This window comes from Chrysemys picta, chromosome 6 (genome assembly GCF_011386835.1).
Source record: "Chrysemys picta bellii isolate R12L10 chromosome 6, ASM1138683v2, whole genome shotgun sequence".
In the NCBI taxonomy this organism is placed as follows: Eukaryota; Metazoa; Chordata; order Testudines; family Emydidae; genus Chrysemys; species Chrysemys picta.
The window spans coordinates 102,906,144-102,924,507 of record NC_088796.1 but is presented as its reverse complement, the minus strand read 5'-3'; the positions used below and the strand labels follow the sequence as shown (position 1 = coordinate 102,924,507).

At 39.4% G+C, this 18,364-nt stretch overlaps 1 protein-coding gene across 7 annotated transcripts in view; it reads left to right on the top strand.

The window, feature by feature from the left end:
* DENND4C (DENN domain containing 4C) overlaps positions 1 to 18,364 on the top strand; it is a 108,949-nt gene that overhangs the window by 36,117 nt on the left and 54,468 nt on the right. For all 7 annotated transcript variants that reach the window (XM_005297682.4, XM_065549458.1, XM_005297681.4 and 4 more), the window contains exons 2-6: positions 3,876 to 4,197; positions 11,731 to 11,983; positions 13,206 to 13,275; positions 15,442 to 15,611; positions 17,003 to 17,244. In XM_005297682.4, the coding sequence (XP_005297739.1) occupies positions 3,893 to 4,197; positions 11,731 to 11,983; positions 13,206 to 13,275; positions 15,442 to 15,611; positions 17,003 to 17,244 (1,040 nt within the window). In that variant the 5' untranslated portion in view covers positions 3,876 to 3,892. The remainder of the gene's footprint in view (positions 1 to 3,875; positions 4,198 to 11,730; positions 11,984 to 13,205; positions 13,276 to 15,441; positions 15,612 to 17,002; positions 17,245 to 18,364) is intronic.

Sequence of the window (18,364 nt, the reverse complement as noted above, 5' to 3'; positions counted from 1 at the left end):
TGGAGAGTGGGAGAAGAGCGTTCCTTTTTCCAAATGCTTGTATGTAGATTGAACTTGATGAGCAATACTAAACTACTGCCATAATGTTATCTAAGCATTTTATTGTCTTTTTGTACTGACTTACATGTGGTAGCATGCAAAAAAAAAAGTTGCCGTGTGTTAGATAAACTTACACAGCAAATATAGAGAGGATTGTTTGGGGGGAAACGTTTTATGTTTAAATTACACTGGTCTACAATTTTTGAGAAGTCGTCTGCTTCAGAGATAAAATGTGCTATTTATTATGTATTTTTTTTATGTAAATGGAGCATCTCTTGTCACTGTCCAGCAATAGTCTGCAAACATTGATGGGCTCCATTTGCCCTGATAGCGTTTCTCCATTGTTGCAATGTCCTGATGAAATCGCTCACCATGCTCGTCGCTCACTGCTCCACAGTTCGGTGGAAAAAAATCTAGATGAGAGTGCAAAAAATGTATCTTTAGTGACATGTTGCAACCAAGGCTTTTGTATGCCTTGAGGAGGTTTTCCACCAACAACCTGTAATTGTCTGCCTTGTTGTTTCCGAGAAAATGTATTGCCACTAATTGGAAGGCTTTCCATGCCGTCTTTTCCTTGCCACGCAGTGCATGGTCAAATGCATCGTCTCGAAGAAGTTCACGAATCTGAGGACCAACAAAGACACCTTCCTTTATCTTAGTTTCACTTAACCTTGGAAACTTTCCACGGAGGTACTTGAAAGCTGCTTGTGTTTCGTCAATGGCCTTGACAAAGTTCTTCATCAGACCCAGCTTGATGTGTAAGGGTGGTAACAAAATCTTCCTTGATTCAACAAATGGTGGATGCTGAACACTTTTCCTCCCAGGCTCCAATGACTGTCGGAGTGGCCAATCTTTCTTGATGTAGTGGGAATCTCTTGCACGACTATCCCATTCGCAGAGAAAACAGCAGTACTTTGTGTATCCAGTCTGCAGACCAAGCAAGAGAGCAACAACCTTCAAATAGTCACAAAACTGCCACTGATGTTGGTCATAGTTTATGCACCTCAAAAGTTGTTTCATGTTGTCATAGGTTTCCTTCAGATGGACTGCATGACCAACTGGAATTGATGGCAAAACCTCTTGGCTATGAGCTCTGTAGCCGGGTGTGTCTCGTGTAGAGAGGTTTGAGAACACTTAAGCGGTACCTTACAAGTTTGAGAGAGACTTTGTGGGACTATCTCAGGCTTCTGGAGGATGAAGGCTCTTGTATTTAAAGACAATAGAAAGTTGGCCCATACAGTGTTGGAAGTCTTGGATAGTAACAACTACAAAAAAATTGCGCCGACTCAGCCGTTAAGAGCACAGGGCTGCTACAGAGTTACAAAAGCATCACCATTATGCTTGTTTCACACTTGTTCAATTCCCTGCACTCTGGTTTGTGGGTGTCTGACTACTATAATCATAGTACCGAATATTTTTCAATAATAAACAATACAGGATGTTCAAAGAATCCCTGTACTCTGCTGAATGGTTATCAGTGACCAGAGTGTAGGGATTTGAATAATGTGCAAATTTCTCTGTTTCAATAGTCTACTTGCTCAGAATTCTGAAACTAGTTGCCATCAACTTATGCCACCTGACCATCTCACCTCCTATCAGATGAAGTAGGGAAACTCAAAAATGTACCCGAAAGAGAAGAAAACAATGCCCCCTGAAAGCAAAGAAAATTGTAAAATTTGTAAAAAAAAACAAAAAAAAAAAAACAAAAAGAGGAAAATAATTTAAAACTTGACTTCATTGGGAGTAGGATTGGACCTGAAGGAGGAGAGCAAATCACATGAAGGTGGATGGATGCTTCACCTTGCACCAGCAGGTCTAGTGTCCCTGCAATCACTGTCAGACTTGGGGATTCTCAAGAGACTTTTTGTAACTAACTTACTACCCATCACCATATCATGCTCTTGTGGGAGCCCCACAAACCTACCAAAGCCGTGCCATTGCTCCAGCAGAACTCCTAGGCCCAGCCAGCTATATCCGAGCTACAGCCCTAAAAGAGTGCCGAAGCTGGACTTCTGCCTGCACACATTAGCAGATCCACCAAGATCCCCCCCAGACATCCATCTACCCACTACCTCATCTACAGATACGATGTCTGTCTGACATCATGTTAACACAATACTTTTTAATTGGAATGTTTTTGTGTCCTGGGGAGTGCTAAGATGTTTTACCTGTTCTTGCTTAATTATTACTGCACTTTTATTTTATTCTACAGGGTGGCTAAGCCTAAAATGCAGATGAGCAAATAAGTGTACCTCATCTGTGCCATAACAGATACTGTGAAGCTGATGTAAATGTCTGAATCTTTGGCTTTGTATTGTGCTGCAACATCAGACATGTCCTATGTGAATGATTGTGTTTTAAAGGGGTGGTTATACTGTCTACTCTGCTCTCCCCCCCAGCTGCCTGACTACGTTCCTCGTATCTGTATATGAGGTAGTGGGTAGATGGGTGTCTGGGGGGATCTTGGATTTAAATCCTATGGTGCCATCAACAGAAGGAACAGTGTCTGTCTGCTTCCCCACTCAGTTAGCTTTGTATTACTTGTGATTGTGAAGAAGAGGACTTGGATGGTCTTAGAGCTGAAAGTGTTACTGAAATTGCAAACAGATTTCATAAGAACCTTAACAACCCTGAGAATGAAGAGGGTTTTTTCCCCATGTGAAGAATTTCAACTTCCGTGTCTGTCCCTGTATTTATCCAACACACCTAGATCTTCCAATCACTCTTGGGTATCCAGGAATCTCTCTAGTGATGGATCTGCTAATGTGTGCAGGCAGAAGTCGAGCTTCGGCACTCTTTTAGGGCTGTAGCTCGGATATAGCTGGCTGGGCCTAGGAGTTCTGCTGGAGCAATGGTACGTTTCGGTAGGTTTGTGGGGCTCCCACAAGAGCATGATATGGTGATGGGTAGTAAGTTAGTTACAAAAAGTCTCTTCTTGTTTCTGAGCAAAAGTAGGAATTTCCTAATATCTGACAAGCTAATCATTCAATGGACCCAGGATTTTTAAATGCAGGCTAGCAGCTAGTTTTCTCACCATTATGAAATTGCACTTCATTATTCCAAAAGAGAGACGTGTTCATCCTATGCTGCAGGACAATAGGTTATTCCAGGCCTGGAATGTGCAGCTGAGTGGTGACATATGCTGATGGAATATGACGATGGATACACAGTTGTGTAAAATCAATTCCAGATGTTCAAATTGCTAGGCAAAGGCGTGAAGGCTGCAGTGTTATTTCTCAACTCTGAAATAAAATGAAGTGTGCAAAAGATACTGTAGTAAGCACAGAACTTGTATTGCTTTCTTTGTGCATAGCAATGTGACACTGAAGCCAAATGTGTAAAAGGGAACAATACAGCTTTTTAATGTATGGCCATGGATTAGCCTTAAGGACACTAGCAATGAAGAATATACATTTTAACTGGAGTAGATGCATTGTAGGTACCTGAATGAATTGATGACCTGAGAGGATTTAAGGGTGGGCAAAGTTGACAAATGCCAACTGAGCCCTCTTTGTTTGTGTCCTTCCAGCTCCTAACCAGAGGAATTCTTAAAGTATCTACTATCAAGTTTCTTAGTTCATTTGTTCATTGATCTTTATACCCAAACTCACCTTTTGATGACATAACTAGAAACTCCAATATGTACAATATTGTATTTCACTGAGTAGTATGAACCTTTGAGAGTATTAATCCTGGGAGTTGCCCTACATCTTTCATGTAATTTTTGGGATTATATAAATGCTTGATTTACTAAAATTAATTTTAAAACACTCTTGTTTCTGTAATCTTGGCTCATGTGAAAGTTGTCAACCTGTTCACTTTTTTTTCTTTTTCAGGAAGTACAGAGGCCACCATGATAGAAGACAAAGGTCCAAGAGTGGCCGACTACTTTGTAGTGGCAGGACTCACTGATACTTCGACCTCTCTGGACCAAGAAGTAAACCGCTTTGAAACAAAGTCAGCTGGTCCAAAGGCTCCAATTACAGACCTAGCAGTCATCATCAAGTCAGCTGGTGAAACGGTGCCTGAGGGTTACACCTGTGTTGAAGCCACCCCCACAGCCCTTCAAGCCAACTTGAACTATGGGAGTCTTAAAAGTCCAGAGCTTTTTCTTTGCTACAAGAGGGGCCGGGACAAACCACCACTTACGGACGTTGGGTGAGAGTCCTTTAATTATTGTGACATCATGTGACATTTTGTAGAAAGAGAATAAAAATTTGATTGTTACTGAAGCAAGGATTTGCAAAAAAAAGAGAGCATGTATTTTTATGTACACAATGATAATGCTGACTTTAACCTGGTCAGATCTGTCACTTAACTCTGAAGTAAGTGTGTGCATGTGCGTGAGAGAGATTTGTTCCCTTTTTGAAATGCAATGCAAGAGACAAGTGACATTCTTAGATAATATTTGTCAAAATGACCAAGTGGAATATGTCTAAATCAGTAATGATGTACGTAGAATGGGACTACATTGTGATGAGTTGAGACATAAAAGTGGATACATGAGGTTCTATTTTGGGACATAAGAATTGTAGAGCGGTCCAGAGGGAAGATTGTCGAAAGTGGTGAATGTATAGCTCACAACATAAGGAAACCAGAAACAGAAAACACTATACTATACGCTATACTGGAAGGTAGTGATTTTAGAAGACTTAATGAACATGTGGGAATAAGTGCACACAAATTATGAAAGTAACCACCTTTAATATCTTGGTGGAGTAGAATGATTGGTAGGGCTTGAACCAGAGTCCTTAGGATTATCTGGTATCTAAGTACTTATGTGGCCTCATCACTATACTGTCCTATGATCACCTATGAGGTTGTAGAGTGGTAGCCGTGTTCGTCTGTATCAGCAAAAAGAACGAGGAGTACTTGTGACACCTTAGAGACTAACAAATTTATTTGGGCATAAGCTTTCATGGGCTAAAACCCACTTCATCGGATGCATGCAGTGGAAAATACAATAGAAAGGGGTGTGTGTGTGTATATATACACACACACACACACACACACACACACACAAACAACATGGAAAAAATGGGTATTGCTATACCAACTCTAACGAGATTAATCAATTAAGGTGGGCTATTATCAGTAGGAGAAAAAACTTTTGTAGTGATAATCAGGATGGCCCATTTCAAACAGTTGACAAGAAGTTTTGAGTAACAGTAGGGGGAAAAATTAGCATGGGGAAATAGTTTTTACTTTGTGTAGTGAGACATCCGCTCCCAGTCTTTATTCAAGCCTCATTTAATGGTGTCCAATTTGCAAATTAATTCCAGTTCTGCAGTTTCTTGTTGGAGTCTGTTTTTGTTGTTGGAGAATTGCGACTTTTAGGTCTGTAATTGAGTGACCAGAGAGGTTGAAGTGTTCTCCGACTGGCTTTTGAATGTTATAATTCTTGACGTCTGATTTGTGTCCATTTATTCTTTTGCGTAGAGACTGTCTGGTTTGGCCAATGTACATGGCAGAGGGGCATTGCTGGCACATGGCATATATCACATTGGTAGATGTGCAGGTGAATGAGCCCCTGATGGCATGGCTGATATGATTAGGTCCTATGATGGTGTCCCTCGAATAGATACGTGGACAGAGTTGGCAATGGGCTTTGTTGCAAGGATAGGTTCCTGGGTTAGTGTTTTTGCTGTGTGGTGTGTGATGTGTGCCAGCAGTGCCTCTCTGCCATGTGCATTTCCAAATGCACAAATAAGGAAAGGTAACCTGTCCTGTGTAGCCCAGAAAACATGCACTTGAGTGCTCTTTTCACGAATAATCCTCCAAAAGTATTGTTGACTTTCAGCTGCTTATAATTTTGGAGACCTTGTAACCGGTGTCTTGGACCCATCTCATACTGTCTACCTTTTTTAATAAGAGGTATCTGCAGAAATATCGACTGATTAAAAGTCTGTCTTCACCAAATTTTATCTCAAAGCAGATCAGAGTTAAACCACCTCTCAATGAGGGGACTATAGTTTAATTGGGAGCTTTCGTAATACCCGCAGTGTTCCATAATGCGTTACGGCTCGTTTCACAGAATCCCCTTTACATGGGAAAATTAATAATTGCATGAGGCAAATAATGACTTAGGCCTTTTGATATCTAATAATGCTAGTATAAGTAGAAACTTAATGGCATTCCTAAATCTTCTAACCCACCACTTTTTTTGCGCTAGCTTTGGCTTCTCCTGCTATTTAATACTTGTAAATTGCCTTCCTAACTCTTTTTAACAGAGATAGGAGGGGTTGTTGTGCTACAGAGACTTGCTTAATACAAAGACCATTAGAGTCAGAGGTCCAGCTTGAAGCAGCAGGAGGAGGAATGAAACTAGAGTGAGCCCTGGGTCTACTGTACTAGAATATGGTATAAAACAGTGCAGTAGTCCATGTAATTATTTTAAATTGTTCCTAGTGTTTTTAGATCAATTATTTTTACAGATTTCCTTGATTGTGGGAAAGCAGCACTTTTTCCTCTAAGTGCTGTTGACTGATGCATTGTGACGTGTGTCTTAAATCTAGTAGATTTGATGACCAAATATATGCCTATGACATGAACTGAATTTGGTGAATAGACATTCTAAGTCACTTGAGAAGGAGACACTTATCCTGAAGAAATGGATGGCTACATTCCAAGTAAAAGTCCTGATCTAAATCCTGTTGAAGTCAACGGAAAGCCCTCCCGTTGATTTAGGTGGTGGAGCAAGTCCGAAGTATGAGATCACTGAAATAGGGAACAGTTCTTATCCTTCGAAAGGTCTATCTCCTAAATGTTGTACAAGAGTAAATTATATGCTCTGATTAGGGCTGCACCTCTGCTGATAAATCTGAAAGGGTTTGTTCTGTGGAAGCTGAACTCAATAGAAGCAAACTTATCACACACTGGTGAGAGAGGACTTTGCTCACATATTGAAGGGTGACCTAAACCTGAAGTGCTGTGGTTAACAGTTGCATGTCCCAAAGATCAAATTTTGATTCTGTGGTCTAGAATGTTACAAACACTTTTCTTCTAATAGTCTGCTTCTGGATTTCATTACTGTGTATGAAGCCAGGAACTGGTTTGGTTTTATGTTGCTAGCCTAGTGAATTTCCTTTTTATGAGCCTGATGAGGCAGTTTTGGAGGCTGATTAACCATCCTGTCTTAAAAATGTTTGAAATAATTAATTGTGGGATCTTTAAGCATCTCTCAGGTAGCACTTGGAAATGTATGAAATTTATCCTGGGGATTGAGGGATGCAATATCCCCTTTTATAAGATGAAGTCTAGTTGGAAACATGCTTCAAGAATAAACTTATTTTAGTTAATAGTTTAATTTCACAGATAAAAAAATTTAAACACTTGTGAACTATAAATAGGCCTTAAATTGAAACCTCTCTGAAACTGAAGTAGAAGATATTTTATGCTAATATTAAAATTATGGGACTACCAATATTTTATTATGGTGGCGATGCTGTATATTTTGCTGGGAATAGTTTGATTTCTCCCCCCCTACATTTATTTCATCTTGTCATAAAAAATGTCGTGAAGGGTGCATTTTAGAAATACTCTCTTGAACAGTCTGATACTTTTTCCCATTATAAGACCTATTTTCAGTTTCTTATAACTTTGCTGGACTTAATTTGTTCAGTTAAAATTTTCCATGCCAGGTAAAAAGGAACACTTCACTTTTGACTTACTTGAAAAGTGAAGGTAATATGATACACGGCATGCTCTCTATATCCATTTTTATATTGCGTTCAGCACCATCTGCGCCCTTATGTACATAAAATTATTATTGTAGCAACCCAAAGAAATAATCTCATAGTAAGGGGCACTAAGTCAGTCCATTAGTGTCCATTTCAGTGGTGCAGGATCAAGATCAGGCCTTTTAATGGACTAAAATTTGCTTTTTGAAGTCCACTGTGCAACTGTTTTCTGTGGCTCAACCGACTGGTTTAGCCTGCTACATGCTGACATAGTATGAAAGGTATATCATGCTCTCGGTTGAATTGATCTTTTTGCTTGAATGTAATACTGTAGGTAAGTTTTTTTTAATCAGACACAAATGCATGGTATACTCTTAAGACTTATTAGTGGTATGTCATAGAAGTGATTGGCACAGGATATTTGGTGACAATTATAATTGCAGGTACTGTATCCACTTACCAGAAAAGAACAGATGTGATTATAGATGCTAGGTTCCAGTGTTCTTGGCAACAAGAAAAAGAGAATCGTCAGCATAACTAAGTATGTTTAGTCAAGGGAAACAAGAGGCATGTTAAGATTTTAGAATATTGAAAATTGTGTGAAAGTGGTAAGTATTACTGTATATGCTTGTTCATATGCCGAATATTTTTGGTAAAAAAGTGACGCATCAAAGAGCGGGGTCAGCTTATAAACTGGTCTACACCAAAATTTGATGATTTTAAACTCTATAGAATCATTAAATTGAATATCGAATACATTGTCGTTTTTGTTTACCTGGAGTGTCTGCAGGCATGGAGCCCCTCAGCTCCCTGTGGCTGCAGTTTGCTGTTCCCAGCTATGGGAAGTGGTGACCTATGCCTGCGGACGCTCCAGGTAAACAAAACGTCCTGACTCACCAGCGGCTTTCCCTGACGGGCCGGGAGCCAAAATTTGCTGACCCATTTATTGATGTCAATACTGCAGCCTTTTAAAGTTGCAAAGGCTTTGTTTAGTGGACTAGATTGGCTTGAAAGGAATACTAAAAGAGCAGTGCTGCAGATCTGCATGACACTTGACCCCATGCCTTTCACAAAATGCTTCACCTTACAAGTCAATCAGAAAAAGACAATGAACGATAGTACTATAGCACTGGTGTCAGTCCGCTACTGTGTAATTTGATCTCTTCATGCATTTCTACCAATGGACCTCATAAGTCTCGAGCCAATATGAATATATAATGTGCAGAATCGATGGAATCTCTAATAAAATTTAAATAGCCTGTTATTGCCACAGACGTCAATCTACAGGGCTGCTTTGAAATAAACAAAGAACGATAATAATTTGACAGTGATAAAGCAGGTGACATTGCTATATAAAGTCCTACAAAATCTATAACTATAATAATGTTAATTTTAAATACTAGTATGAAAATAGATTAACGGTGAAATCAAAAGAAAACGGTCCGCTTATCATGCAGCGTTCAAACTTAAAGTTGTTGAATATGCAGAAGCAAACAATTGTGCTGCTGCTCGTGAATTCTGTATCAATGAGAAGCAAGAGAATGGGGGAAAAAATAAAACAACACTAAAAGACATGCCAAGAAGCAAGAAAAAATGTCCAATGAAGACATCTTTATTTCCTGAGCTGGAGAAAGATCTCAATAATTGGGTTGTTGAATGGCCGACAAAAATGGGTACACTGTCACTAGAACTGGAATTCATCTGCGTGCTCTGCAGATGTCAAAAGACGACAACTACAAGTCAGTAAAGCAGTCAATGTTTGTCTCATCAGCAGGTTGTTGTACTCGCTTCATGAACCGTCATGGTCTCTGTCTTTGTCAGCGAACAAAGATAGCGCAAAAACTGAGAGATCTGGAAGAAAAAATCAAATCTTTCCAAAGGTTTATTATAAAATATCGAAAGGGATATGCATTTGAACTGTCACAAATAGGAAATATGAACGAAACACCGATGACATTCGATCTTCCAATTAACAGAACAGTAACAGGTGTTGGTGAAAAAACAGTGTTCATTAAAACCACTGGCCATGAAAAAATCCATTCTACAGTGGTTTTATCGTGTTTGGCAAATGGATCAAAGCTCCCTCCTGTTGATTTTGCAAAAGAAAAAGCTTGCCTAAAAACATGAAATTTCCTGCTGGTGTCATTGTACATGCACATGAAAAGGGATGGATGGATGAAAGTGGGACTATTGAATGGCTGGAAAAAGTGTGGCATAAGAGACCAGGATGTGCTCAGGCATGGCGAAGTTGACAAAAGGTGGGAAACTTATGAAGCCCGAAATCAGTCTGGTCGCCCAGTGGATCAAGAACGCGTGGATGTCCATTCCCTCGGAAATTATAGAAAAATCATTTTGGAAATGCTGTATCAGCAGTGCACTCGATGGGTCAGAAGATGATGCCATATTTGATGATGACACAACAGAGGCTGATGATGAGAAGGAATCTGAGTCTGAAGGCAACCCTGCCCACATCTACGATGACAATGCAGGTACAGCTGTGACTGAAGCAAAGTTTAATGAACTGTTTGGTGAATCAGAGACTGATTCAGACTTTGAAGGATTTTAAGACTTTTTAAAGTCTCATATTGTTCTAAGTTACTTGTTTTAAATACTCGTTTACTGATTTTAAATATTGACTGTAATTTTGAAGGTGAATACATATTCAGTTATTATAACAGGCTTTTCGTTAGATTACATTAAAATAATTCTAGCAAAACTTTTGAGTGTTTCTTGTGATGCCAACTTTTAAAATATAGCAGAGGTCGGAAAACTTTGGCTCCCAGCCCATCAGGGTTTTGTTTACTTGGAGAATCTGCAGGCACAGAAACCCTCAGCTTCTAGTGGCCACAGTTTGCTGTTCCCAGCCAATGGGAGCTGAAGGAAGTGGCCCCACTTCCTGCAGCTCCCATTGGCTGGGAACTGCAAACTGTGGCCACTGGGAGCTGAAGGGCTCCATGCCTGTGAACACTCCATGTAAACAAAACGTCCAGGCCCACTAGCGGCTTACCCTGATGGGCCAGGAGCCAATATTTGTCAACCCCCGAAATATAGGTTCGGCTTATGAAAGGGTCATACAGTTTTTGCTATTTTTACCTATCCATTTTGGGGAAGGGGGTCGGCTTATAAACTAACGGGCTAATGAACGAGTATATACCGTATATGAGTAGTGTGGCGGTCTGATTAGACAGAACAATTGCTTTCTTTTGGATGGGGGAAGATAAAACTTGCATGTTTTATTACTATTTTAGAAATATGATTTGGTACAGTTTGAATTCTGCCTTTCTTGCCACTGTTCATATTCAAGCAACTGTTCTCCATGCTGAGTATATTTAGAGTTTTCTACTCCTGGAAGTTAGCAGTTCTCCCAGCATACTAAACAGAAAATATAATCCTTTTAATTGGCTAGTGTTTGAGATTAAGAACCCCTACAAAAAAAATTACCAGAGAAACAATGAATCCAAACTTCGATTGGCCCACTTCTCTAAAAGCTGACCAAGCTAGCAAATTTCAGTCTTTTCTAATAGTCCCTTAAAAATAATTGGAATGAATTTGGTAACATTTTAGTACTTCTGAAAAGGAATAACTCCTAGCATAAGACATGTTTAGATATAGTGTGAGGAAACATTGTGAAAGCTTCCTTTGACAGCTAACAGTGCAACGCCGCCACTGTTCATTTAGATAATTACTTAGGGCCAAACTTTCAGACTTGGTATCCGAAAGTTACACACCTACTGCTGAAGACTTGCCACTCCCACTGAAGTCCCCTTTTTACAAGTTTCTCTGCTTAGGCCAGTTGCCGAGTGTGTATTTTCACATACCTCACACCTCTTGCTATTGTGAGACTATGGTTAAGATGACTGTGAAATGTACACTTCTCACACATCAGTTATTTACTATTGGTGTGCAAAGCTAATTGCAGTCCTAGAAAGACAGCATGCATGTATCTGCACAAATAACATGATGTATCTGTGTGTAATATTTGTATCTTTCTATTTGTTTCCTTCATCTGCAGAGTTCTATATGAAGGGAAGGAACGTGTAATTTTAGGCTGTGAGGTGATCCAAGCTACTCCCTACGGTCGTTGTGCCAATGTTAACAACAGTTCAGCTACTTCCCAACGAATCTTTATTACCTATCGAAGGGCTCCTCCAGTACGGCCTCAGAATTCCTTGGCTGTAACAGATATCTGTGTTATTGTTACCAGCAAAGGAGAAACGCCTCCCCATACGTTCTGCAAAGTTGATAAGAACTTAAATTGTGGCATGGTGAGAATAAATGTCATTTTAAAACTTTAGGCCTTTCTAAAACAAAAAGGGACAAAACAGGAAGGCTTTTGGACTCTTTAATGCTGTTATTAATGTGTGTCTTCTACTATGAATATATTTTCATTCTCAGTATGACTTATGTCATGTTAGTTTTGAGTTCTTGTTGTTTCAGTTTTTCCCTGGAAGCTTCTGCCAGGATTATTTCCGTTAACTAACTAGTGATTTTCTCAATTTGCATGTTGACACACCATTCCCCTTTAAAAGGGAAAGGGGAAAAAACAAACCTCCTTAGTGCTAGTTAGGGGCCAGTACAAAAAAACACTGTAAACACATTTCTTTACCTCTGTTACTGATAACACTTTTTTTATTTAAAAGTCAGAGAATCCAGTTCATTGCTTATATTCCTTGCTTGGACTTTCCATTGGATAGTACATCAATGAAATTAGTTTTACTTTTGTTTATAGTCTGCTTTGCCTTCAGTTTCTGAGCTGTAGAGTACACTTAAAATTTAATCGACCTAGCTATGTCACTTGCAGTGTGAAAAACTCCTGAGAATCGTAGTTAAGCTGCCCAACCCCTGGGTGTAGATCTGGCTAGGTCAACGCAACCTAGCTATGGCCGCTCAGGGAGGTGAATTACCACATTGATGGAGAAACCCTTTTCAGAAATGCCTATGCTACAGCAGTGTTCTGCAGCTGTGCTTCTGTAGTGCCAATAGTTTAGACATGGCCTTAATGCAGCACTCCTTTAGTTTTCCAACACTGCAGGGAAATCTGTTTTAAAAACACTTGTATACATTGTCATACCCCAAGCCCCAAAAAACAAACCAAACACTGTGGAAATATTTCCATTGGTCTCCGATTCTGTAAAAGCTTATGATGTCCCTCTAAGAGTCTGACTTGAATGACAAAAGGAAGGAAATGCAGAGTGAAAGCTGCAGTTGCTTTATTTCACCTGAACTTGTTCCATTGTTTGTTGGCCACAGAACAGTAGGTGTGTCTTTTTACTTATGACCTTTGATAAAGGGCACAGTATTAACTCTGAATTTCCTGATGTGTTGTTACTTGTTGGGCTGATGAACACCAACGTTTCCTCTAACATTTGTTATTTAAATGTCTCTGTTTTGGGTATAACTGTAAATAGGTTCAAACACTTAACCTGTACTGCTCCATTCAGATGCTGTCTCTTGGGTTTTGATGAGACTTAATTTTGTGTCTTACAGTGGGGGTCCAGTGTGTACCTCTGTTATAAGAAGTCTATGCCGGCTTCTAACTCAATAGCATATAAAGCTGGTAAGTTTTTGCAAATAAGAGCACCTAAATATATTAGCAGAAGTACATAAGTGTCCTGCCTAACTTTATTTTAAATTATTCTTTCGACTTATTAACTTTGCTCTCAGGGTAGAGATCCAATATATAACAACCATTGACAAATGTCAACCAAAATGAATTCCTATAATCCTTTTCCTCAGCTCATCCCACTTCCCCGGCAAAATCCTGAGCAAACCTATAAAGCTTGTACCTAGCTCTAAAGGTAGATCAACTTGGCCTTTGTTAAACAAGCTAAGATTAGAGTTCAGAGCCCACCACTGAGAAGGTCCTCACTTTAGCTCTCTGGTCAAATCTAGTGACTGCCAGCAGATGCATCTGAGATGTAGTGTGTAGACAGAGAGGAATTAAATGATGAAAGGCTGTAGAGAGCAAACACAACTTCATAACTGCCCAGGCTTATGCAGCTCCATGTGTGATGTTTCTCACCATTGAGAACAAGTACTTGCATGCTGAGAGCAGATGGAAATGAGGCAGGAGCCTAGTCCTGTGCACCCTTCAGTAGCAGGTGTGAGGTTTGTAGGAGCCAGGATGATGGAGATTGAGACTGCCATGGAGAGGTGGTGTTTGGGAAGTTGAAGGGGGGCCCTAGGGTAGCTTGAGCGGGGGCATAGCTGGGAGTGTTGATTGTTGAGGAGGGGTTTAAAAAATCATGGCGGAAGCCTGGAATAGCCACCTCCCAACTGGCTTGGATTTAACAGGAGGAGCAGTGAGCGCAGAGGGTTAACTACATTGGCTGCTTGTTATTCGTTGTCTAGTCAGGTGAAGAAACTGCAAGGGAATCCCAGCAGACTACCTGGATAAGTTATATTTTAGCAGGGCTGTGGAGAGGCATTGAATTATTGCCATGTGTCTGGGTGCCTTGTGAGATGCCTGACACTTAACAGTTCTTAACTTTTAATTGCACTTGGAAGGAAATTGGAAGCCAGTTCAGTCTGAGGAGATCAGGTGTAATACGCTACCAAATGACTACCGCTATTGCAAGCAATTGGCTGTGTTCTGTACTGACTTTGCTGCTTGTTTCCTTTATTTTTATGGCTTGCCTTGGCAGACTTTGCAGCCAGGTATCCTTAACTCAGTTTAGCAAATATTTCTATTTGCTTTTAGTGAGCAAAAAGCTTCTCTTTATTTTGTTGTTTGTATTTTTGGGGATGGTGGGGAGTAAGAAATGGTTGGAGGTTCCAGACAATCTTTTGTTTTTATTTGTGTGTTCCTCACAACCATCAGAGCATTTTGCATATACCATGGAAGCTAGGTGCATTTCTTCTGCCCTCTTTTGCAATCTGTTCACCTATTTTAAGTGAAGGAGAGGGGCTGAGGAATGTCCCAACCAAGAACTGGCTGGAAAATCTCTACGTGTAAATCTGTCTGTGAATTTACACTAAAATAGTGGAAGTAGCATTATTTTTTAAAAAAAGAGACCTTCCCAGTTGGGCTTATGGAGCATAAGACATCAGAAGTCTAGAGACAAGCCTCTTCCTTTGCCCATTGAATGGAATAAATTGCTAACATTTATTTCGTGAGTGGAGTTGTAAACCATAGATACTAGGGTGGATGGTGCTATATAATAACCAAGATAAGTGACATTGGTATGCTGATACTTCTGTGCAGTGTTTCTAGGAATTCAGGAGTATCTGTCAGCCAGAAATACTGCCAAAAAGGTGTTCAGTGGTCATGCATCTGTACTAGCAGTTAAATTAATTTATGTTAATTTGGTAATTTAAGTTTTAAAGTAGACAGCCTGTCAGTGAGTTCATGTTTCTATTCAATGGAACGTTAATTCTGCTCAGCAAGACATTGCTAGTGTAGAATAAGTTTTAAGCAGCTCCTATGTAGTTTAAAGCCAGATATTCGGTTATCAAAGTTTACAATTTGGAATTGTTTGAGCTGTTACAAAAAGTGAGTTTTAAACGTACATGGATGTTTGAAATCCATATTAGATTGTTTAGTCTCGTGCAGTTTTAACAGGAATTCTTCCCCGCCCCACTTAAGGTTATATAAGCAGCTCTGATGTCTGGTTAGCAGTAGATCTTAATGTATGTTTTCTACAGCTATACTGCTGTTGTTTTGTTCAAGGCTTGCAGAGCATTGAAAATGCACTTGCCAATCTTTTTCTTTTTTCCCAAAAAGGCTTAATTTTCAGATATCCAGAGGATGATTATGAGTCATTCCCATTGTCGGAATCTGTACCTCTTTTCTGCCTTCCTATGGGAGCCACTATTGAATGCTGGGATCCTCAAACCAAATACCCATTACCAGTGTTTTCAACATTTGTCCTGACTGGTTCTTCTGCAGAAAAGGTATGATTGAGTATTGTGTTGGTTTATTTGTTGTTGTTTTTTTAATGGTTGATATACGGACTTATCCAAAGATAGAATTCAATTGGTATTGAGAGAAAATATACATGGCTGCTTCAGTATTTGAGAAATTTCAGTTATCCTACTGAATGTCTGTCACCTATGCCCTTTGGATTTATTGTGGAAAGAGGAAATACAAATCCTCCTGCTCGCTTGTGACTGATTGTAGCTAAAATAATCTCCTTTCCCTTTGAGTAATTAGTCTTGCTTCTAGAAACTTTGGGGGGAATTCTGAAATATGTCCAAAATACACAAAAAAGCATGTAGGAAACCAGCTCCAAAATGAACACTGGTGTGATACTGCCTATGCAGAGCTTGAGGTGGCTGAGCCTATAGGAAGGCAAGGGACAGGCAGGCAGGAAGGAAATAATATGAAGAGTTTTTTGTGGTGTTTAGTCCCATGGGAATGAAGCATACAGTTATGGTTCCATAGAACTAAAATTGCAGGACCTGGGTGGATCAAGAAATCCAAACTCTCACTCCATGTGGGCAAAAGAAGTTTTAATCCATCCCTAGAAAAGATGTTCAACTGAAAAGGGGATCTTCAGTTGCCTCATTTATAATAATATTTAGGTTTAGTTTCTGTTGATCTCATCCCACAGTACCTGGCTCTAATATTGCTCCATGGTCATCCAAGAAGCCCCAAACCATTTCTCCACTCTAGTAATCCTTGTTGACCAAAGGACAAGTGAAACCTGTATTAATCTTTTTTCTTTATAAGGAACCTATTTTAGGGTATCAGTTATTGATCTTGCATTATCAGTTTTCCAGTATATTTCAATTAACATGAAACTTCGGCAGGCAAGATTGGGAGTGTTAGGAAAAGTCACTCTTTTGTCAAAAGTCTATTTAAAATGGGTTCTAAACATCAAGCTCCTGTGTAGTTTTATGTGTAGTGCAACTACCACATGGAAATGTTCATAAACAGAACAGTTTTCTAAATTGGTTTGGGTTGTGTAGAAGGTGCTATTTAATAGCATAGAAGTTCTGGGTTCCTTCTGGATGTTGTTAGTTTCTTATATGTAAACTTTTTTGGGGGCAGCGGGAGAGACCAGAGAAATATTAAACTTAAAAGTTCATATTTCTATATTCATAAGGTTGCTTTAATATAGAACCAAATATTTCAGTGTGTGTGTGTGTGTATTGTCTAGGATCCCCAGCCATGGACTATGGCCCCTTTTGTGGTACTTATGGACTAGAGCCCCATTGTACAAACACATAGCAAAAAGAATGAAGTACTTTAAAGAAATCAAACCCAACTTTAAACAGAAAGTTGGGCATAACCATTTGCTTGATTGTGGGTTTGTTTGTGTTTTGTTTTGTTTATCCTTCAGGTGTATGGTGCTGCTATTCAATTTTATGAGCCTTATTCCCGGGAGCTGCTAACAGAAAAACAGTGTATGCAGCTGGGTCTCCTGACAGCTGTGGAGAGAAAAGTGGTTACTTCCAAATCCATCAATTCCAACACGTGCATCTGCCTTCTCTCTCACTGGCCTTTCTTCGAAGCCTTTCGAAAATTTCTTATATTCATCTACAAGCTCTCTGTCTCTGGGCCTCATCCTCTTCCAATTGAAAAGTATGTTTGCCATCTTCCAAATAAATTAATGTTTCAAGGCACTTAAATGTAGAGTAGCTCAAAAAGTGAGGTGACCATATGTAAATGGCACCTTCTTACTTGGTGTATTTGTTCTGTACTCTTGACTGTACTACATGGCTTCTACTGAATTGACAAAAATTACTTGTTCCTACTGTTAGCACTACTGTAGAGCCAATATGGCTATGAGGAGTGGAGTGGATATTTTCCTGCCTCATTTATTAATGTTCTGTCTTCATGTTCTCTTAGTGGTGACAGAAGAGGCAAAAAAAAAGCTACATTTTTAGATCCTCACTTTAGATTTGCAGCACTGCAATTTAGAAAAATAAATCTGTTCTTTTAAAATGAATTGATTTGGTATGAAGTCACTGAGGGTATAAACAGGGAACCCTAAGGATATTTAAAGAAGATGCATATTTAGGCTATTTTTAAAATCAGCAATTAATGTAGAGTGGTCATGACCATCTCTATAAGGAACAAGATTTCATGGCTCCCATCATATGCCTAACAAACTAATTCACAACACTTGAAAAAAGTGGCATATGTGCTGGAAATATTGATACTTACAGAAATGGCACACTACAAGAAATGACACTTTTAGGGAGATCATGTCATTGGTTTTATTGGTTACATTTCATCAGAAGATCCAGTGTAGACTTTGGCGCACTTCCCCCAGCCCCCTTTTTTGTTTGTTTTTTTGGTTTTGGAAAGGACATCTAAAAGTCAATGTTTACTTTCTTTACTCGCTAAGAATGTGTGAAAGGAGATATTTTTGTAGCAATTTATGTACGATTAAGGAGGCCTTTAGAGCATTTTTATGAATCTTAACTAAATGATCTCTGTACAACCCATTGCAAGTAGTGAAGACCGTATTAGACAACTGTGTATGTTAACTGAGTACAGAGGAGACTGTAATCCTATTAATGGGAAGATACATTTGGATGAATCTGACCTGTAGATCAGCACTGATATTTGATTCTTGTCATCAGTGAAACTCTCCTCTGTGCCTCCTAACCACCAATTTACCAGACTGAGACTGGAGATTTACTAGTTCTTGGTTATTCCATAATCACTAATCTAAATAATATGCTATTATGTTTCG